A 25,827-nucleotide genomic window follows, 5' to 3' on the forward strand; every position below is an offset into this window, starting at 1 on the left:
CGCTCTTACGACTTTGCCTTATGGCTTTTGAGCCACAGCAGGAAGAACAAAGCAGCCTGGTTAGCTTGGGGGGCGGGGGGGGGAGGGGATGGCCCCCCACCTTGCTAAAGCAAGAAGTGACACCGCGGAGGGGAGGACGCAGCTTCCCGTAGGACACGAGCTGCTCCCAGTGCCGGACTTTGCTCACAAACCCAGTCCTGACTCCTGCAGAACAACACAACTGAACTGACTCCAGCTCCTTCATCGGCAAAAGGATTGGGCCACACGGTAATTAAAGTTATTACTGGCGATGACGTAAGAGGCCACGAACGTCTTGGTGGAATCAGATCCTCAAATCATTTGCAAAACTGGTTATTAAAAAGGTCAAACTTTATTGTGAAAACCAGTAGTCTTCCAGGACCACCCCTCCACCCGTATCAGTAAGTCCACTTTAAAACTAGATTGTATTTAAATCCAGAAAAAAAAAAAAACAACAATCTTCAGGTAATTTTAAAGCCAAGCTGATCTGGGGACAGCATATCATTGAAAATAATTATAAACAAAGAACAATGTTATTGAATTGAATCTGCTCTATAATAACCTAGTTATCTTCCAGTACTAGGGCAAAAATAAAGAAAAAAAATAAGGAGGAAAAAAAAAAAAAAAAGCACGATCACAACTGGCTCGTGGTGGGCGGGTGTGTTGAAGGCACGAGAACACAGCACGTTCAGCTACATTGCGGAGGAGTTGTGTATCGGGCCAAAAGAGGCTCCCTGGAGAGTCTGAGACATACTCAGGAGGCGCTTCTAGAATTTGGTGAGGTCGTCACAGGATGTTGCTAATAATTCAAGAAATCAACAGAAACAAAAAGACATGGAGACATTTACACTCACCTTGGGAAAGGAAATCCAAGAGTTCACCGACACAAGCGGGTTTTTTTTTTTTTTTTTGTTTTTTTTTTTTTTTTTTTAAAAAACATGCCTCTGGCTCACTCTACGAGCCATTCGGCTCAACTTCTGAAGTCACTGAATTTCAGGACCTCGTAAAACTACGGATAACCAGGAGCTGGATGCACAAGTTTGATACGTACACAACTGCCACTACCCCTCCCTTCCAGCACTCTCTCCAGTATTTCAGTCCTCACGTTCTTTAAAATCATCTCTGCACATTTATTTTTATTTGCTTGGGGTTTGGGGTGTTTGTTTTTTTTTTTTTTTTTGGTTGTTGCTGGGTTGTGGGTTTGGATTTTTTTTTTTTTTTAAAAGAGGGCAGGAAGGGAACAGTGAAAGAGAAAGTTGGGACAAACAATAAGATGGGAAAATCCGCAGAGATTTGATGTCCTGATATGGACTTCTAGGCCCTCAGAGGGAATATTTCGATTGTTCAAACAAGTGCACGGCATCCAAGATGCACAAGCCACGGTCGTGATTATTTACCTGTACTTTCCTCCGGATGCATTGTCGGGGTTTTCCTTGGCCCCCGTTGCTCACTGCTCTTCTCCCCGTTGCTCTCCTCCAGCGCGATAACAGGTTCCTGGCTCTTCATCAGCTGACTCAGCAGAACGGCCAGCACGTTCTGCATATCTCCCTGAGCACTGGCTGTTTCTGGAGTCGCCTGCTCCTCCGGTAGCTGGGCCTCCGCGGGTGGCTCTTCTATGGCTTCCTCTGCTGCCGCTGCCGCCGCCGCTGCCTGAGACTCGTGCTGCTGAGTCGTGGCTTCTGTCAGAGCGTTGATGGACTGGTTGAGAGCCTCCAGCTGCTGCTGCATCTCTGGGTTAGAGTGTACGTTCAACAGCTGGGCCATCTGTGGGACACTCAGATCAGTCTGGCTCTGCAGCAAGTTCAGTAAAACAGCGAGTTCGCTCTGGTTCAGCTGCTGGGTGATGTCTCCAAGGCCTGCAGGAAACACAAGCAGCGTCACAGGAAGGTTAGGCAAAGCTCCGTCACATCGGTTCGTCATCATGACACCGCATGCCCCAACGAACATCTCTTCTTCACATCTCTGGGGACCAGGGGAAGGCAAGGGGGCTCCAGGAGGAAGATTCCGGGAGAGTTTTCTCCAGTTTCCAGCATCTTGCCCCCTCCAGACTGCGATCTGCTCTGAACAGCACTGCAGCAGCACCCCGTGGTACTGCGCACACACTGCACTCACCCAAGGCTACAGCTGGGTACCGCTCCGCTCCGCGCCCCCTCAAATCCACCAACATCACTACACACACAGCTGCTTCTTCAAATCACTGAGCCAAACCTCCCGTTCCTCGGATGGCCAACCCCGGGCACCCCAAGAATCAGGCTGGGGAGACCAAGGACACCACCAGTTATGGCAGCGAGTCTTGAGGATGGGTGATAGAGATAGAAATCCTCAGCCCGTTCCAGCAGCCGTCAGAGCAGCAGGTCTGACAGCAGCTCAGCCCCTCCCGAGGTCTCTGCAGATCAAAAGTTCTCCCTCCCCCACTGGCAAGCAGGTTTCCCCCACTGGCAAGCAGGTTTCCCGGGATGGAGCTAAACTGCTGTTTGGGATGGATGAAGGGTGTGTTCCACTGACGCAGCAAAAGAAATTAGGTCAAGCAGAAGGCAATTCCTCGCTGAAAGCTGGCCTGGGCTCACCGGGGACTCTGCGCTGACCTGCAAGTATCCAGGTTAATCTAAATACAGCCCTCGAGTGGCACCACGCTGGAGCAGAGCCTCCCGAGTGACAAGTGACAAGGGTGCCCCTTCACCCTACCACTGACCTTGCAAGTCAAACAGCTGGGGAAAAAGGGCGAAAAGGTTTCGGTTTAGAAGCTTAATTTTCAATTCCTCTTGCTGGTAGGCAACTAAGAACGCGACACTCACTTTTCTCAGCTGTTTGTTAAGCCAACCACCACCTTTTCTCCATCTGCCATGTTTCACTGAACACATAGATTGTACATTCCCTGGAGCAAGAACCATCTTCCTTGTAACTTGTCAGTACAACATTTGACACAAAGGAAGCTTTAGCTCCTATCTGCGTTGGTATAAGGCCTCTACAGAACAATCAGCGTGGCCTGGGCAGCTTTGTGGATCCCTGCATTCCCAGGAATCAAAATACCTCCCCTCCAACTATTTTCTACACGCAGGAAGGTTGGTCACAGTTTTGGAAATAGCGCACAGGTCCTGGTCCCACGAATCTTTATGACCAAGGGAACTTTTCTGCAACAAGCTAAGTGCAATAATGTACACTTTTGCCCATGAGCCTCTAGCCTGTTACATCCCATGCCTGATCTGTACAGAATTTTATCAACCAGATCAAACTCCAGTTCATCTGCACGCCCTGGCTGTACCTTTCAGTCTATTTTCTGTTACTTCACTGGCTTAAGCGACTCAACGGCTCCTTTCACCGTTCTCTGCAAGAGCATGTTTCAGAACCAATAATATAACTCATGGAACAGATTCACAGTCATCTCATCAGCGAGTGACTTCTGAAGACCAGCCAGAACGCTCTGCAGCCAATAGTTTTCACAGCAGAGGGGGGAAAAAAAAAATCCCTCAAAAAGGAAAAAAAAAAATAAAAATAAAGTCAGGCTAGAAAGAGTGCCCTTTCTGTAAAAATAAGAGGTGAAAGAACCAGACTGGCTTGAAAATAGACATAAACCTCCCACACCCAGACCAGAGAGAGGTAACACATCAGGAAGAGCCTTTTACAGACCAAGCAGGGCACTGACCTACTGCATCTCCAGTGCCAGACTCTGTTTTGAGCTGGGCAGGCTGTGGGTGCACAGGACTGCTGTTGTTTTTGACAGTGTCTGTGCTTGTAACAGAGGTAGTTTCTTTCCGAGAAACTTTTGATAACGGTGGCTCCTCCACTGCGATCCCGCTTTGCCGCTGCCGTCGGCGTTTCTTGCTCCACAGCTCGTGGCAATCCTGCCAGTGGGGAAGGCTGGAAGAGAAGAACACTCAGTAGTTAAGAAACAAGGCAAGAAAACCAATTTAATCCTCAAAGACCACAGGAAGTTATTAGAATAAGAGAAGCACAGATATTTCTCTGACTGCAACCATATTGTTAAACCAAGAAGGGGCAAGTCCTAGATTGGGAAAGGCAGCATAATTGCATGTGAATAATTTAATTTGCACTGGGATCAGACCCCTGAACGGACTGGGTTTGCTACAATGCACACAAGCCTCGAGTCTGCTGAGCTTGGAGAGCGTGGTGGCCCTAAGAAAGCAGAGCTGCCTTCAGTAACACTGCTGGAAACTCGAATCTCAAAAGCTACTGCCACACTCGCACGCAAAGCAGCCAGAGCAGAGTTTCGCAATCCGCTTGATTGGAGCGGGAGAGAAGAGCTGCAGTGTGACACTGCTCAACAGCCACTCTTCTAGTCAATTAACAAGCAGCATAAATGAGGCCTGGCCAGTTCTCCACGGCACAGAGGACAAGGATATGCCACGTGCTACTCTCGTGTGCCTTGAGTTTTAAAACACCTTACAGGCTGGTTTTATAAAGCTCACTTTAATGCTTGTTATCAGGCAGAAAACACCAGCACAGGAAAAGCTATTTGCTCAGCCGTATGACCAAATACAAGGGCAGGGTGTGAGAAAAGAACCCAGAAATCTTAATTCTGAACAAAAAAAACCCCAAGGCCAAGCCAGTGGCTCCTTCCCAAAGCTCATTAGCGAAGAGCCCACTTGCAGTGGTGGATGCCAGCTGGAACTTACTCTGGAGGTGCCATTTTGCTGAGGTCAACATCCTTAAGGAAGTCACTCTGCAGGGCCTGTTCTGCTGTGCAGCGCTTGCCGGGGTCTAGCGTCAGCATGTGGTCCAGCAGGTCGAGAGCAGATGAAGGAATGCTGCGCAGAGAGTTGGAAACATGGCTGAGTTAAGGGGTTGTTCTGAACAGGGGGAGAAACCCGTTCCCGGAGAGACACCTCCAGCCTAAGAGAAATCCACGCAGTCAAAATGTATTACTACGTGACCCAGCAGCTCCGACACCAACAGAACGGGCAACAGATATGCAAGATTTTCAGTCTAATTGTTGCCATTTACGAGAAGCAACTCTAGTACAAATCCCACAGGATTATCAGGCGGTTATAGTCTCCCCTCAGAGAGCACGTCTCTGAAGTCAGACAGCCTCAGCACGGGGAGAACGCCGCACTGCCAAGCGTGCTTCCCAGCGCAGACCCTAGCTAGGAGGGTCACAAGTACGCACAGGCAGGGGACCCCTTCCCCCACAAGGCACCTGGGGCTGATCACGTACTTAGAAAGGGGTCAGCGACCCCATTCCAGCCTTCCCCCGATGGGAGAAGCCCCCCGGGCGAGGGCTGCCCAAGGGCAGAAGGCAAGAAGGGGAAGAACTGCTTTATCCTGCTGGATAGACTAGAGCCCAAAGGATAGCAGATGAGTCGCACAATGTAACAGAAGAGCGTACCCCCCCCACAGGCCCTTCTCTTCTAACAAAACTCACAAGGAGAACTCCTCACGCAGGCGCCTTCGGTATTGCTTCTTCGGTTTCATAGTGTTGAAGTAGGGTAACTTGATGACATCTGGCCACACCGCTGGACAGGGGCTCCCACAGAGCCGGCTGAGAATGAGAAAAGCAGAGTATGATCAGCAGGTGGAACGCAGCCAGGAGGAGAAGAGTCACCAACCCCAGTGAAAACGTTTCCTTTCTAAGCCACTTACTGTACCAATAACCTAGGTCTGGGCACACTTTAATGGAAATTAGATAACCCTCAGGTTAAAAAAAAAAAAAAAAAAAAAAAAAAATCAGTATCAGGAAGAGGAAAAATGCTTACCCGGAGTTTATAAACCACCCAGCACAATGAATTTTCAGCACGAGATGTAATTTAGGTTCGTGATTTTTGCAGTCAACTAACAGCAAAGTTTACTGAGGCTGCATACATTAGCAGCCACACACTCGACGGTAGGCAGGAACATTTAAACGCCTAACTCTTCACATTTTTGCATTTACAGTCACTTGCTGGTCCTATTTTGCAGGCAGGTTGGAGAAAGAGGGCTCTTCTAACACAGAGACTGTGTGCACGAGCAGTTTCTCCAGTACCTCTTCTCATAGGCATGCATGTGCAATGCTTTACCTGATTAATTCAAGCTGAGCCAGTTCCAGATTGGCTTGAAAAATAGGCTTCTTTGTAAACAGTTCCCCGAGGATACAGCTGGAAAGAGGAAAAGCAAGAGGTCATGACAGCAGACCCTTGGGATGATCATTTGAACACTGCAGCATTTCTGTTCAGAAGCAGGTTTGCCTGAGGAGAGTGATTTGCATCAGGGCTTGTAGTTGAGAACTGACAAACTAACCTATGTGTACAGAGTCACCAATTCTACGCAGCTGGGAAATAACATTCACTAGTACACTGGTTAACGTGTCACAGGCTTCACGCTTTAACTCTTAGCGGGGAAAGGAGGACGCGTCAGTACCACGACAAGAAAAAACAGCTAGGCATCTCATTTTCCTCCCGATTCAGCCCGTTCATCTTTTTAACTTTAGAAATATCTGCTGGCCCAAACGATCCTCAGCTGCCAAGTAGCTTAGTGTTTGCCATTGCCAAGCACGGGATACAGCCTTGTACATGCACACATTTGTGCGGCTGGAAGGGAAAGAAGAGAAGGAGGGAGGGGACAGCTCTGACTCATTCAGACATTAACATCCATCCTTAAATCTTCCGACAGGAATGACAATCAGCACCGAATATAGCCGTGGGCTGACACAGGCACCTGTCTGCTGGAACTGGGCTAACCCCACAGGGCACCCAACAGCCACTGGACCTCACGGCCAGGGTTTCCAGAAGTCATTAGCAGGGCTTGACTTTTAGAAACCTGGATTGTTTGCCTACTAAGCTCTGATGAAAGTTCACCTGCGAATATCACGACGGGAAGTATAGGCTTTGGGAAATCCAGTCCCACTTCGGAATGCTGAATCCTCGAGTCTGTGGTTCTAAACCACTTGGAAAACTTTCCATCTTTATGGCTGAACTGCCCAGACTCCTCCCGTTCAGGAGGCTCACTATACCACCAGAAACCAAAACCATCTACTTTGAAGTGTTTCCTAGATGCAGCTGAAAAATTTGGTGACAAACAGAGCGATCTGAAGAGCTCACAGAAAACCTCTCTATTAGGTCATTAAAACCATCCACTGAAGCCATGACCAGCACAGAGTAAGCTTGTCACCCCTTCTGATCTTAGTGGCACATCATGATCAAAGGCAGGTTGGTTTGGCTTTTAAATAGTGAGAACAGGCACTTTTTATGCTCTCACATCAATAGAGGAGTTTTGCCTAAATGGTATAGTTTTAGTTTAGGTGACACACACCTATTTTCTCAAAGCACAGAATTTTGGAAGTATTCCTATACTACCATAACACTCTGCCTAGCTGGAAGAGATACAGCTTCAGAAACTGGCACGAGTCAGAGAACACCTTCCATTAGACCTGTTTTCTTTGTGTGCCGATGTTTGGAGCCGAAACAGGACAAAAGATACAAACCAGGCACTTACCCACAGCTCCACACATCTATGGCTGGTGTGTAACGCTCCTCACCTAGCAGCAATTCTGGAGGTCGATACCATAACGTAATGACTTTGTTTGTGTATGGACGGCTGAAATGCAAGACACAAACATAACCTGGATGACAAGAGCCACAAAACCCTTACAAAGTCTAATTTTTACTTCCAAATCGCGGTGTTGGGCACGTAAGTAGCAGCAGCGGGCTTTCAAGTGCCTAGGCTTCCACAGCACCTGCCTGAGTTAAATAAAATCTGTGGCTAGCAGCTTTACAGGTTAAGTTATAGGTACCCAAGCTGAAAAATCCTGACCTGCAACAGGCAGCAGCAGGCTGCCATGACTGCATACTGGCGGATCTCAGAGCAAAACATGGTCCATGGCAGGCCCATGGCAAGCAGAGATGATACTTGGGTTCCTTATCAGCTGGTTTGTCTAACGAAAAACTCTTAACACCAGCTAGGAGTGTATTTTCCCAAGAGCTGGAGCTGCATTATACCACTTGCACTGGAAATCATTTCTCAGGCAATGCCCGAGTCCAAGGGAAGGGACTATGTGGATACTAAGGGAGCTCATCCCACCCATGTCAGCCGTTTCCCCCTTCCTCCACCCCGTTACACCTCACCTCTCCTCTGAGCTGTAGAGTCGGGCGAGTCCAAAATCTGCAAGTTTGATTTGCCCACTGAAAGACAAAAAACAGTCGCTGGTTTGAATCGCAGCTGGGCTCACGTGCTGCAAAGCAGTAAAAGGTAAGGAAATCCCCCCCTAAAACAGCAACGTTTGCAGTAATTGCTTTTGGATATGCCAGTCTTAATTTTCCAGATCCTCTTTAATACTTCAAAGAAACAGTCTCAACTCTATCACAAACCCAATGTCCCAGAGAAATTTTTTAGATGGATATCCAGACTCGTGGATGCAATTACACGCAGTATCATTCTCACAGGCTCCAAGTTTTCTTGCGGGTATCCAGATAAAGACTTGAGAATTAACAGCAAAGGAATAATCGTTATGTATTCTGTGAAGAACTATGTTACTGCCAAACACTGCTATCTAGAGAAGGAAGAGCATTCATGGAGAACTGCTGCTTCCTACCTTAACCCTCAATGGTTTCTCTGCATACAGGCACTTCCAATAAACAGTATTTTTGCCAAAATACCACGGAGACCAAGTGTACACAGAGAACCATTTACTTCAAGTCAACATGAAAGAAAGTGAACTGTAAGGAGCTGCAGAACAGCGAGCAGAGAGCCTCACGTGGGGAGGCTGCTACCAACTGCAAGTTAAGTAGAAGGTTGTTAGGGCAGTTCAACCCTTGCAGCAAGAGCTGCGCTCACAGCCAGCAGCAGCACCCAGGAAAGCCACTGCTTAATTATAACCATTCGTTACACCACTGGTGGAAGCCTGCAGGTTCGTATTCCTGCAGCGGATCAACACCTCCTGTTCCTAAGCACACTCAAGGTGAAGGTAACCACCGTGCGCTTGCAGCTGAACCCAGGGGGAGCGCAGGGAAGAGCCTGGACAGAAGCATATCTACTCCCAGGTTACCTGTTGTTCAATAAGATGTTGGAGCACTTGATATCTCGATGAAGGAAATTCTTTTTGTGACAATAATCCAGCCCCTCCATTAACTGTTTCATGAAAGACTTGATATGGTCCTCTGAGAAATGTACCAAGCCAGATTCTAGCAGCCCCATTAGGTCATGGTCCATGTACTCAAACACAAGGTAAAAGGCACCTGATATAATAAAGAAACAATTGAAGACAAGAGAAGAAAGACAAAGGAGTAATGAAAGATTCAATTGCTGAAATACGCTTTTTTTGTACTCTTGAGTGTGTTTGGCTGGTGTTTTATTTAACACAGGCTTGTGATATTTAGGACTTACTGGGCATCCTAGAAGATTTTAGTTCCCTCCTCCCGCAAGGGAAAAGAACCCAAAACTACTTATTAGCCTCTCTAACACATCAAGCTGACATCTGAAATTAAAATATGCCCCTCAAATAAATTCCTTTGAAATCCTGGTCGTGTTTACCTGTTCTGTTTTTCCTTTCAAGCTAGTTTATTGAAAAGACTACAGCTATGCATAGCCTGAACCGATGGTTGTGCTGTTCCCTTCGTACTCATGGAAGGCAAAGCCCCAAACAAAAGCTAGTGGGATGTGAGAACACCCTGCCTCCACAGTGAGAGAGGACAGAAAACTTTTCACACTATTACTAAGTCTGTTGTCGCTAATCAGCATTAAAGGTGACCCCATAAAAGCTTTTTTTAATATCTTTTTTAAAAAAGACTGCTCTTTTACAACTCTACAGGAATGCAATGCATCCTTTTAAGCCTGTGTCTAACTCTGCTCTGCAGTGTGACAACTCATTTTAACTGGAATCTATCCTTTGATGTAAGGCCAAACTTGCTGGAACCATGCATCAAGGAGGAATGCAAAAAAAAGATAGTCTACAGAGTTTAGATTTTCAATTTTACACTAAGAAATAACAAACGGAATTGCATCACCTCTTTGGTTAATCAAAACCACACCCCGCAGCAAGTAGTTACCTTTGTCCTTCTTGAAATCCAGTGCATCTTGTTTGTCCGTGACAATTTCCTTCATGTTTACAACACTGCGGTGGATCAGCTGCCGAAGGATTTTGATCTCGCGGATGGCCGTGATGGGGAAACCTTCCTTTTCATTGTCCAGTCGCACCTTCTTGAGAGCCACCAATTCACCTGCCAGAACAAGCCAGTGTCAAAAGCCTCCGCACACATCGCTGCTAACAGCTCTGCGGGTTTCCAGGGGGAAGCTGAGAGTAGCCACGAGCGTAGTCAACGTCCACCACGGAACAGCGGAGACAGCTTTAGTTACCATCCTACTCATTTTTTGTCAGAAGTTATCACACCAACAACTCGAGACAGATGACACCAGTGCTCCTCCTAATCTGCTTCAGTAGAAAGTCACTCAAGCGAACATAAATTGACCCTGGAAACCGCTCCAGTCTCTTTCACGAGCTCTGCTACAATAAAGTCTGACAAAGGCACGTTTAAAAAGCAGGTGCTCGGCTGGCATCTATGCCTGCCACAGCTATACCTGCCATGACCATTTCACCCCGTGTCAAATCGTATGCGCAGGACACGCGATTTCACAAGCAGAGAGGGCAGCTCAGCACTACCTCCGTTAGGATTTCAGAGCTTCTGTTCTTTTGGCCCTTTTGAAAACACCTGATCCAAATGCTTTCTTTCCAGGGCTGGAGCCATTTCTAGTTCTACAGGTATCCGTCATTAACTGGCAATACCACTAACACCGGAACGGGTTTTCAAGCAGCACACCCACGGTAACAAGGCCTTCAAGAAGCGGAGTCAACCTGAAGCCACTTGGGCTTCCTTACCTGTATCCTTGTCCTTGGCTTTGTACACCTGCCCGTACGTCCCTTCTCCGATAATTCCAATGATATCAAACTTGTCCACGCAACGCTTCCCCCAGTCGCTTTCCGTCTGTCTCCTTTCCCCATACCGAGGACAACAGATTCTGGAAGAGGGAACGGGACTGTGAGACACCCAGGTGCTCCACCTCACCCCCCCATCCCTCAAACGAGTGCCCATTCGACTGTTTTAAGCTGTATCCTAAAAAAAAAAAAAAACCCGAAAAGCAAAGCTCAGGCACCCTGCCTTAACGCTCCTAAGCAACTGAGTGTTCAGTAGTTTAATGAATCATGCTATGGAATCTCAACTGCTCCAGATAACAGGCACTGCCAGAGGAATATTATCCTTCTATTTCATTCGGATACTAAAGCCAGAGCGCTCTATCAGATCTTTTCCCTTCAGTTATGCATTTATCAGCTGCAGACAGCTAACGAGCAAGACGTTCTTCCTCCTGGGGAAATAAGGAGTGCAAAGAGGGGGGAAGACAAGCAGAATTGATATTACACCACCTCATTTCCACACACTTGGAGGTGGCAGAAGCATTTTGCTGTAGCCTACCTGGGGTACGCAGTTAGCTACACAGATTTCTATAAAGATCTCATTACGTACTTTGAGAGTAGCCTGAAAGAGAACCAAACCAGTATATCTTTATCTAAAACATACCAAGGAATTTTGCTAGTAGGACAAAAATCAATGTTTGGAATCTTTTGCAGGAAACTGGACATTTGATTTTTATTTGAAAGAAAGTATAGCTAGCACTCCGTGTACAAAATGCCAAGGGAACTTGCTCCCTTGACAATCGCATAAATTTTGTTATCAGGGGAAGTTCTGCATGCCTTGCAACATGAGCAATACTTCAATCACGCATGCAGAAAAGGTGTGTGCATCCTATTTGAAAGGACCAACTTCTAGCAGCACCAAGAGCTTTACACAGGGATTCTCATCAGAGGGTTTCTTTGGCCTGCAGGCACAGCTAAATCAAAAGACGAGAGAGTTTTCAAGGGTAGATGTGGCTGGCGATCGAGTACGACACGCTCCAGCAATTTTACCATTTAAATGGTCAGAGGGGAAGACAACAGAATCCATCACAGCTTCAGTACAGAGCCTGAACCATTGTCTCCATTGGGTGCACAATTTCCACAGCCTCTTCTTCTTCCCAAACTGCTGTACTGTTAATTCTCAAATAGACGGGGGAAGTGGCCTTCAGCTGTGAGTGGTCCCGACACGAAACAACCCACAGCAAACAACACACCATCAAAAAATTCAGAAATACAAAGCAAACAACACACCCTCAAAAAATTCATAAATACAAATTTCTTTTCTCCACGTTTCACTTCCCGCAATAAAGACAGCACTCAAACAAGTCTGAGGACAAAAGAATTTTGAAACGACTGAACTAAATCTGGCTAAAGATTTATAAGTAAGTTCACATTAAGTGTTCTCCTCATCCAATAAATGGTGGGGAGGCTGCTGAGAGCTGGCAAAGCAGCTGCCAGATTCAATTTCAAAATCTGCTGCACTTTCAGCAGCTCCATCTCCACGCAGAGCGTAGGGCGTGCAGTCAGCTCGTCTAGGAGCGCAGCAGGACACACTGAAAGCTAAAGCTTTGGAAACCTCGACTGACATCTGTGTGAAGAAACAGAAAACCTCACAACTTACAAAAGCTGGGAAAAAAAAAAAAAAAAAAAAAAAAAGAAGAAAACCAGCCTTACTTTGGTCTCTTTTTGAACGGTTGCTGAGGTGGTGTGGCTGCCTTTGGTTCCGGGGAGTCAGGAGGAGATGGATCCCCTCCAGGGAGCTCTGGAGGGAGCGGGAGGTCCGTGAGTAAGTGTCGTGGTCTCTGCTCTCTATCTTTCTTCACAGGTTTTGGAGGAAGAATCTCTTTTGGACTAAACTCCGAAAAGTTAATACAATACAAAAGTCAGACTTAACAGCCAATTAGCAAACAAAAAAAGCCTACTGTAGGACAACAGCTCTCTATCTGAGAACCCCAAGTTAAGAGCCCAAGTTTAACTGCCAAAATTAACCAAGTATAAAACAAAACAGCCTTAAGTTTTACAATGATAATACACCAGGAGAGAAAAGTGTTCGGCTTGAATGCACTGGCTTCAAATGAACACATAACTCTGCAACTAGAACTTGCTCAATTTGCACAAATAAGTAGTTATATTCTGAGTTTCCTGTAAGACAGTTCAGGTTGTCAGCCAGCACCTACTTTCCGACCCTTACTTCCTCTATTTAGTCCATTTATCATAATGAAACTAAACGCATGACTTAAGGACCACTATAAATATGAACGCAGAACTAAATCTCTTTACGTAAGTAACTTTTAGCTACTTAGCAAGGACTGAAACATAGCTCTGACTTGTAGATATTCCTGAGAATCCAAAAGTTGACTTTTGTTTTGAAAATCAAATCACCAATGGCATCAGAAGCTTGGTCTAAACTGGCAAGAGTCTCATAAACAGAGACTGACTTCTCTTATATATGCAGTAGGGAGAATTCCTAGGTCTGAATAGCCAGGAATTCTTCTCCACGCAAATCTCCATGTCACCAGGAAAAGAAAAAGATTAAGAGATGCGAACAACGTTCCCAGGTCTGTTTTTAGGGCAGCCAGCAGGAGGTTTGCTGTTTGTCAGCATCACCAGGTCTGACGCTTAGCACAGAGAGCTCCATATAAATGAACTGATGGAAGTAGGTCATTTTCCCAATTTTTTTTATTAGACACCGCCTAATCTGCACAACGATCTCTTGTGAAATGTAGGTAAGAAACAAGCGAGACAAAAAAAAGGAGACTATGCTGGCAGTGAGCTCTGACATCTGTAAAAGATGGGGGAAAACAATCTTATTCCACTGCTAAGCAGCCACGGAACTAATTGCACGTCACAGCTGCCTAGAGCTCTGGAGGAAAGCGCTTGCTGACAGGTGCTATCACCAGCAGTACATATCCTAGAAATACCAGAAGGGAGAGAGCTGTACGGGCTGAAGCTCACTCCCCATTAATTGCTGATTCTTAATGTGCAGAGCAATGCCCAGCTGGGTCACTTCACCAAGGCAGAATCCGTGCTAAAGCTCCGAAGAGGTTCCTCCAAGCAAGACCTGGACAGCCAGGACCTACAGCCACACGTGGGAGGCAGGAGACTTTGCTCCAACTGAGCGGATCAGCCGGGTTTGGCTTTCTTTACAGCTTTCACGTGTGTTTGAAGCATTGATCTAGTGTCCAGCTCTTACAGATTCAACATTCACAGCAATAAAAAAAAAAAAAAAGCAAAAAAGCAGTTTCTGTGACTGTTTCATCCACTTCTATTTGGCAATTCATTTGTTCCTGACAGTATTTTAAATATTTCATATATACACTAAGCTTGGGCTCAAGTGACCCTGACAAAATGATTCAGCCTTCTTCCAAACACATATAAAAAAAAACCTTATTTGCAAGGCTTTCTTGGGAAGGGCAAAGGTGGGTTTGTAGGTTTAACCTGAAGATGCCCAGCCTTTCACCAAATCCCTTCTCCCTTGTACCAAACAGTTAACCATTTTCTTGCCAACACAGTTATCTGTGCTTAGTATGGCCACTTATGTATTTATTTGCATGTCAGTAATAGTGCTACTAGAAGGTTATTGTAACTTCAATTACCTCCAGAAGGTCTGGACATTTCACCAGGCCTTTCTTTCAAAGTGAGAAAGCCAAACAGACCTTTCGGAGTCACCCAAGCAGAAAAACGACAAAGTGCGAACGCCAAATGCCGAACAAAGGCTCCTAGGAGCTACCTCCCTTCTCCCCCTCCCCTGAAATCGCAGAAATGCCATCAGCCAGATCTGCATTTTTCACTAGGTTAGTGCTGTGTACAGGCAACCACGTGTTCCCAGGGTCCTAAGCAATCTATGTGACTTCTGAGTGTAACAAACACGTAAAAAAGTTTGTATCACTTGCTTCTAAACAGCTTTTTTCCTCTCCTCACTGCTACACCTCCTGCTAGGTGAAGCGACCCACGGTGCACCTCGACTGCTGTGAAGTCTGAAAGCATTATAGACAGATGATAAATCTTGAGGGTTCAGAAGCATCAAGAAAGGTTAAAGAGTCTCTAATTGAATGAGGCATGTTTTGTACTTGGACACTTCAAAGCACATCTCCAAATCCTGTGCCTACCATGGTCTCAGAGCTGGAACTTTCTCCCAGTCTCAGCCCATGAAAACAGAAATCTACCTAGAAAGATGTTGATCATGAACACAAAGGCAGTTGATTAAGAGTGAGCTTCAGCACTCAAGTCAGTGCCATATGCAACTGCCACTAGACCCAGCAAAATGAAGTGGGATTTCCCATTCTTTTATTGGGAAAAAGTCACTATAAACCCATTCACTAAGCTTAGCAACCAGCTGCGTTATCGCCCATGCTCCTAAGTTCATAGTGATGGCAGAGAGAAAACACTTTTACAAAACTAAGCCACACCTGGGTGGTAGAAAAGAGCTCTAGGTGTGAGTGGCCAGAGAAATAAAACACAGGATTTGCAAGATAGTTTCTGTGTTTGGAAATAAAGCAATACAGCAGCAAAATCTTGCTTAGACTGGCATCTGAGCTGGGAAAAACCTGGAGCCTGCTAAAGCTACCGCTCATCACAGATACATTTAAACTAAACAGGTGTTTGCTGAACAACATTACGCAGCTTAGGAAGGGCAACAAACATGCACAAGCCTAACTTTTATGTTGATCACAGTGACAACATAACCCTAATTTACATCGACACCAGGACAAACCATGAAAATCAATTAAATCGGAACACGTAACATACTGTGCTCACTTCAACCACAGGGTCGTTATATCGTCATAACTATCGTGTAACATACTATTCAATAAAACCCACGCTTTACTAACCAATGAGATTCCAACCATCGCTAGAGATGTACTAGGTAAGATACAGAAGTTGTTGGGGAACTACAGGCTAAGCAGATCAAGTATAAAAAAAAAGATGTATCAGTGATGACCTGACATTAACAGTGCTACAACATACTAACAGCTAAAAAAAAAGGGGGAGTGGGTGGGGTGGCGAGGGGGCAGATTTGGTTTTCTTCTTCTCCATCTCCATTCTGGATATTCTGTTCTCTTCCTCCCCCAAAAAAGAAAACCCTCGCAGGAAGGTTTTTCAGACCAGTTCATATCAGAAGCCAAGACCACCATTGGCCAAGACCCAGAGCAGCGAGAGCTACAACTACAGGACAGAATTAAGGTCACATGCTTTGATTAGAAATACTAAAAAACAAAGTTGAAGTAGGTGCAGTTTCACTCTTTCATGTTTAAACTCTTTCAAACAAGCATTACCTACTTCTTAAGTAATACGAATTGTATTACTTAACAATTACTTAAGTTAATCCAACACCATTTTTTACATGCGGGCACTGCCTGCATGTTCTATGGCTTTGGAACACAAATAGCTCTGCTTTGTGTTCTTGTATCAGAATTGTTAAGCTCTTCCCTGTTACTTAAGTAAAGGTTTTGGAGGAATGAAAAAAAAGAAAAAAAATTCAAAATAGGCCTATGCAAATGGCTGCAATGCAAAAGGGTGCATAAATCCCGATCCATGTTTCATTACCATAATAAATATGAACAAAGAGTGATGTGAAACCTTCACTAATCAACATTAGAACAGCAGCCGCAGCTCTCTTTCTCACTGAGATAAGATGTAACTACCTACACAGGATCATAAAAGTCTCCATGTACACCTGACAAGGGCAAAACCACAAATGGCTGTGCAATAAGGCACTTATACCAGCAGCATAGTCTTCACCGTACTCTGCAGGATAGGCTAGTAACTGTCAAACTAAACAAAAGAATCTGTTTATTTCAATGTTTGGCTTTGAAATGCAAACAGGATGCTCTTGTGTGACCTTACCTATCCAAGTCATCTTCCCCAACTAAAATAGGGGGGAGCGGAAGCGGAGGCAATGTTGAAGTTTTCAGGTGTGGGATAGCAGCCGTCACAGACACTTGTGTTTTTGTAGCGACTTGGACAGAGGACTGAGAGTTCACCTGAGAGGATAAAGTAGACGTCCTTGGGTGGGAAGAAGATGGCAAAGACGTTGGGGCTGAAGTAGGGACCTGAACGGGAGTCGGTTGGGATGGTGGCAAAGGTGGAACAGCAGGTGATGGAGGCAAAGGTGGCAACGGCGGAGCTGGAGGCGGTGGCGTGGTTGTCGGCAGAGGTGGTGGAGGTGATTTTATTGAGGGTAGTGGGGGTGGAATCTCCTTCTCTGCTGTGTCTGTCTCTTTCGGAGATAGGAGGTCCTCTACCACTGCTACAGGCTTCAAGTCTTTTGTTCCCGTCTGTTTTGACTCTCTAACTGGAACAGGGTGTTTCCTCTCAGAGTTCTCCTCTGCCTTGATTTTTGTTGTCTCTGCAGGGGCTTTAGTCTCTGCATTCGTATACAGTAAATTAACTAATTCCGTATCTGAAGATGATTTTTCAGACTTAGCAGTTTTGACGACCTTTTTAGATTCTGTTCCGGGCTCCTTCAGTTCAGCTAAGCTGTTCTCCTTTCTAGACAGGAAAACAGGTGAGCCCTTCGCCTCCTTGCCATCCACCTTGGCTGCAGCTGCTGCCGCCGCCGCTCGCTCCTTTTTCTTCCTGCTGAGTTCTGCCCCGAGACTGGAGTTCAGCGGGAGCCTTGTCGGTGATATACTGGAATGGCGACTGCGTGACCCAGACCTCTGCTTTTTACTGTGAGATGATGAGTGTCTTGAATACCCAGGACTTCGGCTTCGGGACTTCACAGACTTCCTGCAGAGAGAAAGGGGAGAAGATAAACGAAACAAAGCATTTCTCGAGCTCTGAGCTACTCACCAACACCAACAGCTCTCTTTGAAAAGAATTCGAATCCATTATTTGTCAGCTAAGTTCAGAGAGTCCATAACACCTGTCAGGAAAAGACACTAAAGCTGCTGAAAAGAGTTTATCGACTAAAGCAGTACAAATTTCAGGTCATCATCCAGCCTTCTCCCCGTGCCAGGACTACCCTGACAATCACACTGTTACGACAGAAATGAAGCATCAAGATGGGACAAGCCTCGAGGCAGAGGCGAGATCACAGATGCATGCACTAAACAGAAGACTTCAGTCGAGAGGTTGAGCTGGCAGTTTACAAATCTTTCACAATAATTATGCACAACTTTAAAGGAAACAACGGATAAAATATGACTAGCCCTCACGGGAATGCTGCCTCAGGAAACCTCTCACTTCAAGCTAAATTTTCCCTCTGTTTTTTTTTTTAACTATGATCAGAAATCAAATCTGCTATATTGCGATTCAGGAGAAGGGCGGGGGGAACAACCCAGGAATTTTAATTCTGTTTGAGGTATGTTCTGAAGGTCTCAGTCTTCCTCTGCAGTAAATGGGCTCTCAATTAGGTACATACGCAGAAATAAAAAACACACACAAAATCTGTGTTGTGATACAAGCAACAAGCAAGGCAGGAAACACCTCACGCCACTGGGTTACACCATGAGCACAGGGTGAAACTAGTCAGAAGACAGCAGTAACCAGAAGTTCAGTGGAGACCTATGTGGAAACAAGATAAAAAACCATAAAATGGAACTGGAAATTGGTGCTTCCAGCGTCCACGTCAGAATTACAGGCAAGACAGAACCGTTGCCTCCACTTTGGGAGGAACTAGGACGCCGCAGGTTAAGGGACACGATGCTTTAACTGTACACGTGGGCTCTGACGGGTTTAGAAGCTGCGTGAGCCAACAGGAAAACAAAAACCATTGGGATCAGACCCTGCAAACACTGTAATAGAAGCTATGCTTGAAGTTTATTTTTATTCTGTGATTTATTACTCAGAACATATCTGGTTTTGAAAATACGAAATTCTCTCAAAACCTAGCTCCACAGCAGATAGAAAAAACACCTCACTGCAAGCAGGTTTAAGCACAGTAGGTGCTGGCTCGCTTGTAATCGTACTCAGAAGGTAATTAACAACAAGGTCTAAACTGTTTACAGCGCTACACAAATGTAACGTTATCCTGAGACAACAAATGTCTGGAAAATAAACTGGAGAACCAAGACAGCCTAATGGGAAGTTCCTCACAGACACCAGCAGCACCCTTCAGGGATGGACAGACCTCTGCCTGCACGGTGGCGGAGTTTCACACAACCCTCTTCCCCTGCTACTCCAAGCACAAGCACGCTGCCCTCTCCCTAGTATGTACAACCCCAAACCTCGTGCTAACAGCGGTCAAAGAACACCTCAGCTGTAGGTAGCCCTTACCTTTAGACTTACAGAATAAATATACAACCAGGAGGAAAAAAAAAAAAAAAATTAAAACAAAAGGTGTCATCTGAAGCCACTCAACTATTTTCCTCTTTAACGCACTGCTCTGTAATGGGAATGCCGCTTCAGGGTCATCTCTTTTTCCAAGGTTTCTCCTTAATGAATTAACGGTCTCGGACACAGTCTACCCTTTGGATAGCAGTTCACCTGCCACATCCCAGTGCAACACTGCCAGGAACTGAAAAAGCAGTTCTGTTTTCACTGTGCTCAAAGACATTTGCAGGCTAAGGAAAACATTCCTAATGAATCCCCTAGGACCTAGTTTACTGCAACCACAAAGTTTTGGGGTTAGCATTCCCTATCGCTGTTCTTTCAGGATAGACTGTTTCAGGTGCTGCAATACCCTGTTTCCTGCTCCCTGTCTCACATCCTCCTGCAACAGTGACTCCAATACGACTGGTTGCAGAGCAACATTCTCAACAAAATTGCTTGGCAGATCTGATAGAAAGCAAATTTCTCCCAAAGTCCAATTTTAACCTCATTTTTAATAACGTTACATAGAAATGCAGCCACCAAAGACACCTGTGTAGAGACAAACAAGGGAAAGATAACTGCTGGGGGAAGTGGTGGGGTGCACGGACAGGACCCTCTTACGCAAGGGTTGCTGCAGAAGTTGCAGCAGCGCTTCCAAGAGCAGGGGGTGATCCCCTGCCTTCCATCAGCAAATACACCCGTCCTCTGTTCCACCAGGACTAAACCCACTTACTCCTTCCCCGTGGCCTTCTCCTCTCCACAGGCACCACTCACACCTTTTCTCTTCTGTTGCCTAATGATAATTACCTATAGTTGTTAGAGCGCTGTCATTTCTTAAGCCCATTTTGCAGCTCAGTGTTTACAGCTTCTTTGTTAGACCTGGAAAAGGCATCGCATCCAGCAGCTTGTCTGCTTTCCCAGCTCTATCAACACAAGCAGTAATAATCACTCTGCAACAAATATTGCCTTGTATTATTAAACCATCAACAGCCCCACCACGACCACAGCACAGTGCTTGTGGAGGGGTGGCCTTCCACAGCAACACTTGCTTTTATCACTGTTGGATAACAAAAAAAAAAAAAAAAAGATGCAGTAAGACAGAAGATGCACAGGCTTTCTGAAGACTCTTTCCATGCCCTGGAACAATCTTTTCATGCCTTTAGCAGCAGCCAGTTAGTTAGCACTTTCACCCTCCATGTGTGTTAAGGCAACACTCTCTAGCTTACTCGCTTCGCTAAGATTATCAGGGGTGGGCGGGGGGCAGTTCGGTCTCACATGCAGTTCTTTTTCTGGATAGAAATGCTCCAGGGTTAAAAAACACCTTATCGTCTCTCTAGCACAGGAAATTAGAAATGTAAGATACTAACCATGACAACTGTGAATTAACATAAAGAAGTCAGAGACGATGGCTCATCTAGAAAATCCAAATAAAAAAAGCATTACTCAATTAATTTAACTGATACGATCAGAAGATTAGAATGGTCTTTGGAGGAGGGAATGCTAGAACCCTCCAGACCTCCTCCTGCTGAAAACGACCACAGCTAATAGCTATTAGTAGAGGTGACCCTGAATCAAGTTGGCAGAACAAAGCCCCACATCCACATACTTCCACATTATCCACTAGACAAACTCCTAGGACTGCCTACAGATATTTTTATTGCCTACAGTATTTTATCTGCTCCAAACCACAACAGATGTTAAGAGTACAGTGGGAACTAGTAACTGGGAAGCCTGACTGAGTGCCCCGTGTTCTAATTGCTCAGGAAACAAGCTCAAACAGAAGGCTAAAGTTTCTTATTTATGAATGCCCAACGACCTTTTGCCACGGCAAGAATCTGCGTAACAGTGGCCACTACTACAGCACGTGCACGCACTCACACTTAGCAGCTATACTTAGTACAGAGCACAACCCACCTTCAGCAAGCTGAAGGACTCTGGAATTTCGTCTTCTAGTTTTAGCTGCAACGACAACAGTTGCTACAAGGAATGGCAAGCCACATCTGTTATTTTCCCTGCTGACCAAATCATCCTCATTTCCTCCTAAATTGAAAGCAAGTTGTTTTGCACAGCCATTTGAAATGCAAACATTCTGTATATTCTCCAATCAGCACAGCACATTGATTCAGTTTCCTAACACTGTGTTTTGGACATGGAAGATTAAAGAAAACACAGAATGCGCTAAAAAAAAAACCCACCCCAGAACACAAACTGGATCGTCGGTAGTGGAAATACTTCAGTGTCCCAGAAAAGCCTGTGTTACCTCCTCTGAAGAATTTAAGCCACAGTCAGATGCTCGCTGCCTAAGTGAGCGTGCCAGTTAAAGATGTTTTCTCTCCAAAAGTGTTCTGGCCCCTCCACAGGAGCCAACACAAGAGGTCACGCCGCTGCTCCCCAGCTACTCCAGTGCAAAGTCAGCTGCTTCCATTTACACACTCATCTGCAGCAGATGAACCAAAGCTGGCAAGGAAGGCTCAGGCCAATCCACTCCTCCAGGTGAGCTCCTCCTGAACTGCCGTCAGCAGAGGGGCAGCCCCACCACGGGCTGCTGGAGCAGGCATTAGGCCATCAACTTCCACAGACTGCAAGCTCAGTGAAGCAAAACTAATGTATGAATTATAACTTACAATTTGCCTAACATAGGTAAAATGCATTAAATCCCCCTCTGTCCCTTTACTAAAATCGCTTCAGATGGATGTTTTCTGAAGGTGTAATCCATGGCTTCTGTTCTGCTTTAAAAGAATACATAACAGAGTAAATTATCTGCCCAGAAAAGAGAGAAGAGTAGCAGGTTATCAACTGAAGTCAGAGATTCAAAGAATTCAGTACAAGCTGAGCGTAAACAGTAAGTAACCTTTGGAATCTATTTTGGTTTGGGGTCCAGCATTTTGTCAGTGAGTCAAAGACGCCCTTAAAAAGTTTCTTATGCGAGTATGGAAGTTCAGGGAAGCAGCACAAAGTCCCTCAAAGTTGCTCCCATAATTAAGATGAGGAAAATGTAACTGCTTGATCTCTCAAATCAGAACTAGCCATTTACAGAAAAAGTAAGCTTCTCCTGGGAAGTGGAGTAACCTGGGGGAAAAAAAAACCCACCTCTTAGTATACTGCTCCCATTTCCACATGGTTTCTCCCTGGTTAGGGCTGAACATGGACATTTAACAGGTGCCATAATACACAATTATATCATGAATTATACATACATTTTCTACTACTGTATTCTTACTCTTCCAAAAGTATTAGGAAATAACATGCAAGAGCAACGCCACCAGGGCAAAAAGGACTGAAGGGATGGAGAAGTAAAGCAGCAAGGACTATCCCTCAGAACCTCCCAGGTGTACGCAGAGAAAACAGGGCAGAGGAGAAACAGCCTGAAGGAAATTTTCACTATGTAAAATCACAGCAGAAATAAGTAGATTTTACGTAACAGCTTCCAGGGTGCTAAAACCAACACACCTCTCTCGCAGCAAGGACAAAGGCACTATTTCAAGCCCACTATGGAAGACGGTATTCCTGAAGTTAAGAGAAGAGCTTTAGCAACAAAGGCCAAATTCCAAAAGCCCTGCGTTCTTTGGGAACTGCTGATCACATAAATGCGCTCTGGAGGCAGCCTCTTCGCACACAGCTCCTGTTTGGACCAGAGGATGCAGCACAGCTAACACAGCGCAGAGCATTTCTATAGCGATTACATTCCAGGTCACATCTTAATTGCCATGGAGCTACAACCAAAGCTCCCCAGCACCCATGGTGACAACTGGAAACTCACTTAACATAAGCTGAAGCTAGAAAAGAAGAATCAACATTAGACTATGTATTCGTGCATGTAACAGGATGATTAACGAACAGCTGAAATAAAACACACAGAACTACCTTCAAATATTAGTTGCCTTCTGTAGCAAGGTTACTGACTAAAGAAAAGAAAAAAAAAAAAAAGTATAGTTAAGCAAAAATACAGCTGGTTCCTACTTGCCCTTCCAGAATGCCCCCATTTCAGAATGGAAGCAAGAAACTCTAGTACTGATAAAAGAAAGTTTAGGCTATAAAGATGGAGTTTACGTGTGGTCATCTCTAATTCAAGGAAAAAAAAAAGAAAAGCTAAGTCAGTTCAGAAAGAGCAAGATACACTCAAAAGAAGTGAAAAAGCGTGATCAAGTCCCCACACATTGCAACCAGATAGAAAGGCTTCCAGAAATAGGTGAAAACATTCTCCCTGGCTGAACTGCTCACCAGGGAAGCACACCAGATCCCGCACCAGGAGCTCTTGGCTCCATCTCCCTTCAGAGCACAACCCTCCCCACAAGCCCTGGCCCTCCTGCAGGGGCCACCTCCAGAGGTGGGTGTAATTTAATCCCAGGAGCTCATCCAGCCCTAGGCCTCTCTGCTGACAGCCAACATGGACGCTGCCTACCACCACTCAGGGAGATGTTTTCCAGAGTGTGACCACCACTTTAAAGGTAACTGCCACGAACCTAACCAAAGGGATTTCCCACAAATCACTCTGCAGCCAACTTAGGCAGCTGGTGACCTGGGCCCCAGCAAGATGCGGAAGGGGGTTAACCCCTCCCATGGCCAGAGCCACCCCGACCACTTCCCCATTCCCCAGGGCAAGAGCACACACCTGGCAATGGGACTTCGGCTCACAGAGCGCTTGGTGGCAAAAGGGCTGCTGGAGCGCCGGCGGCCGTAAGGGCTGGGTGACCTTCCGCTGTACGACCCGCTGCCTCGCTCGTAGCTCGACGAACGCCTCCTGTTATAGGGGCTTATGGACCTCTGCCGCCGGCTGTAAGGGCTGGGAGAGCGTGTGTTCGACTGGTAAGCCACGGGCTCCTTGTAGGGTGGGCTGATTGACTGTCGGCGCGAGGAGCCGCCGGGGCTCTTCCTGTAGGGATCGTAGTTACTGGATGTGTGAGAGCGGGGAGGGCTGAGGTCGTACTCCTGGATGTAGGAGGCTCCTGAGGGGCTGTCGTCCAATTTCGGGCTGTCAGACCATTTTCTGTGAGGACTTCTGGATTTCCGCTTCGGACTGTCAATTGTTTTGTAACTTTTTGGAGCATCCCTTTTCCGATGGCTTTTGCTGCGCTCTTTGTGGCTGGACTTGAGCTCTCGGTCCTTCCTGGATTTCTCCTTGTGTGCCTTGGCCGACCGAGACTCCTTGTTGCTACTCTTTGAGGACAGGGACTTGGGGTGCTCGTCGCTCTCAAGGAGTCTCTTGGAGGATCCCGATATTCTCTCCTTGGTGGACCCGGACCTGCTGGATGCCTCCAGGCTCTTTTCTAACTTCCTCTCTTTTTCTGCCTGTTTGCTCTTCATCAGCTCACGCACGCGCTTGTGCTGGTGGTGCCGGTGCTTCTGTATCCTCTCGCTCCTGTCGGCTTTCCTCTCCTCGTTCTCCCTCCTGTCCAGCTTGAGGGCCACATCATCGGAGAAGGTATCCGAATCCGAACTGATATCATCGTACTCCACCAGCGGCTTGATCATCGCACCCAAGGGTGCTGCCGTCTCCTGGGCTGCCAGCGGTGACTCCTTGGAGTGCCTGGACTTATGCCTCTTGTGCCTGGAGGCCAGCCGGTGCCTCTCCTTGCTGTTTGAGCTGCCGCTGCCAGGCGCGTGCTGCAGGGACCCCCCGCCGCCCCCGTCCTTCTTGCCCCCATGTCTCTCCGGGTTTGGCATTCCTCCTCCACTGTGCTCGAGAGAGGGGAGGGGGGGAATCCTCCAAAACCCCCAAACTTCAAACTTGCTCAGCGCCCGCTCCTGGCACCATTCACGCCGGCCTCGGCCCTCCCTGCCGCCAACACCCCCTCCTACATGGGGAGCGGGGCAGGGAGCGCGGGCCCGCGGCGGCTGGAGGCCCCGCAGGAGGCGGAAGGGGAGCGGGGAGGGGGCGGGGGGGGCAGGAACCGGGAGGGGAGGGGGAAGGGCACCGGCCTCACCGCCTCATCCGAGGGGCCCAGGCCCGGAGGGCAGCGCCGCCGCGGGGGCGCCCCGGGAAGGCGGGGCCTGGGCCCGCGATCCCTCCCCACCCCCTCAGCACCGGGCTGCCGGGCCCCGAGCGGATCCCTCAGCCGGAAGGGCCCACCGGGCACCGCCGCCGCCCGCGCCCCCCCGGCCCGGCCCGGCCCGCCGCGCCCCACCGCCGCCCCCCGCTCACTTCCCAAAGCGAAACGGCTCCGCGTCCAAGGGGGGCACCCGCCAACTCTCGCGAGAACCCGCCGCCTCTCGCGAGAGCAGCGACAAGCAGCGCCACCGCCGCCCTCCGCCCCGCGAACGATCCCGCGAGACCTGACGGAGGAGGGGAAGCGCGCGGGGCCCGTCCTCTCGCGAGAGCTGCGGCCACCTCCCCGCGCGCGCGCGCAATGACGCGCTCGCCGGCTTCGAGTGAAACTTTATTTGGGGTGCGGGCGGGGACAGCGCCCCCTCCCTCCCCTCCACCCCGTAACGAATCGTTATGGACGCGCCGCCCCCTCAGCGCTGCGAGGCCTGGCACGGTGTTACCGGTCCCGGCTTCCCGCCGCTTTGCTGCGGGCTGAAGCCGTTAGGCTGGCGGCGGGGCCTGCCCGGCCTGAGGGAGGGCGGGAGGAGGGAGGAGGGGGCGGGGGCGGGGCTTGCCGCCACACGCCGCGCCCGCCCCGCTCCATCCCCTCCCGCGCTCTCGCGAGAAGTGCCTGCTCTCGCGAGAGGTGGGGAGC

The 25,827-nt window shown here is 47.4% G+C and overlaps 1 protein-coding gene across 1 annotated transcript; it reads right to left on the bottom strand.

The window, feature by feature from the left end:
- Nucleotides 1-338: 338 nt before the first annotated feature.
- Nucleotides 339-25,273, bottom strand: CDK12 (cyclin dependent kinase 12). The gene is made up of 14 exons (XM_037411194.1): nucleotides 23,760-25,273; nucleotides 16,739-17,623; nucleotides 12,566-12,742; nucleotides 10,820-10,959; nucleotides 9,993-10,163; nucleotides 8,993-9,182; nucleotides 8,073-8,129; nucleotides 7,444-7,545; nucleotides 6,030-6,107; nucleotides 5,399-5,515; nucleotides 4,653-4,784; nucleotides 3,662-3,876; nucleotides 1,416-1,874; nucleotides 339-817 (listed from the first exon to the last, which is right to left on the bottom strand). The coding sequence occupies exons 1-14, from the start codon at nucleotides 24,809-24,811 to the stop codon at nucleotides 786-788; spliced, it is 3,807 nt and encodes a 1,268-aa protein (XP_037267091.1). The 5' UTR covers nucleotides 24,812-25,273; the 3' UTR covers nucleotides 339-785.
- Nucleotides 25,274-25,827: the final 554 nt, after the last annotated feature.

The sequence above is a fragment of the Falco rusticolus genome, chromosome 18 (assembly GCF_015220075.1).
Source record: "Falco rusticolus isolate bFalRus1 chromosome 18, bFalRus1.pri, whole genome shotgun sequence".
Taxonomy (NCBI): Eukaryota; Metazoa; Chordata; class Aves; order Falconiformes; family Falconidae; genus Falco; species Falco rusticolus.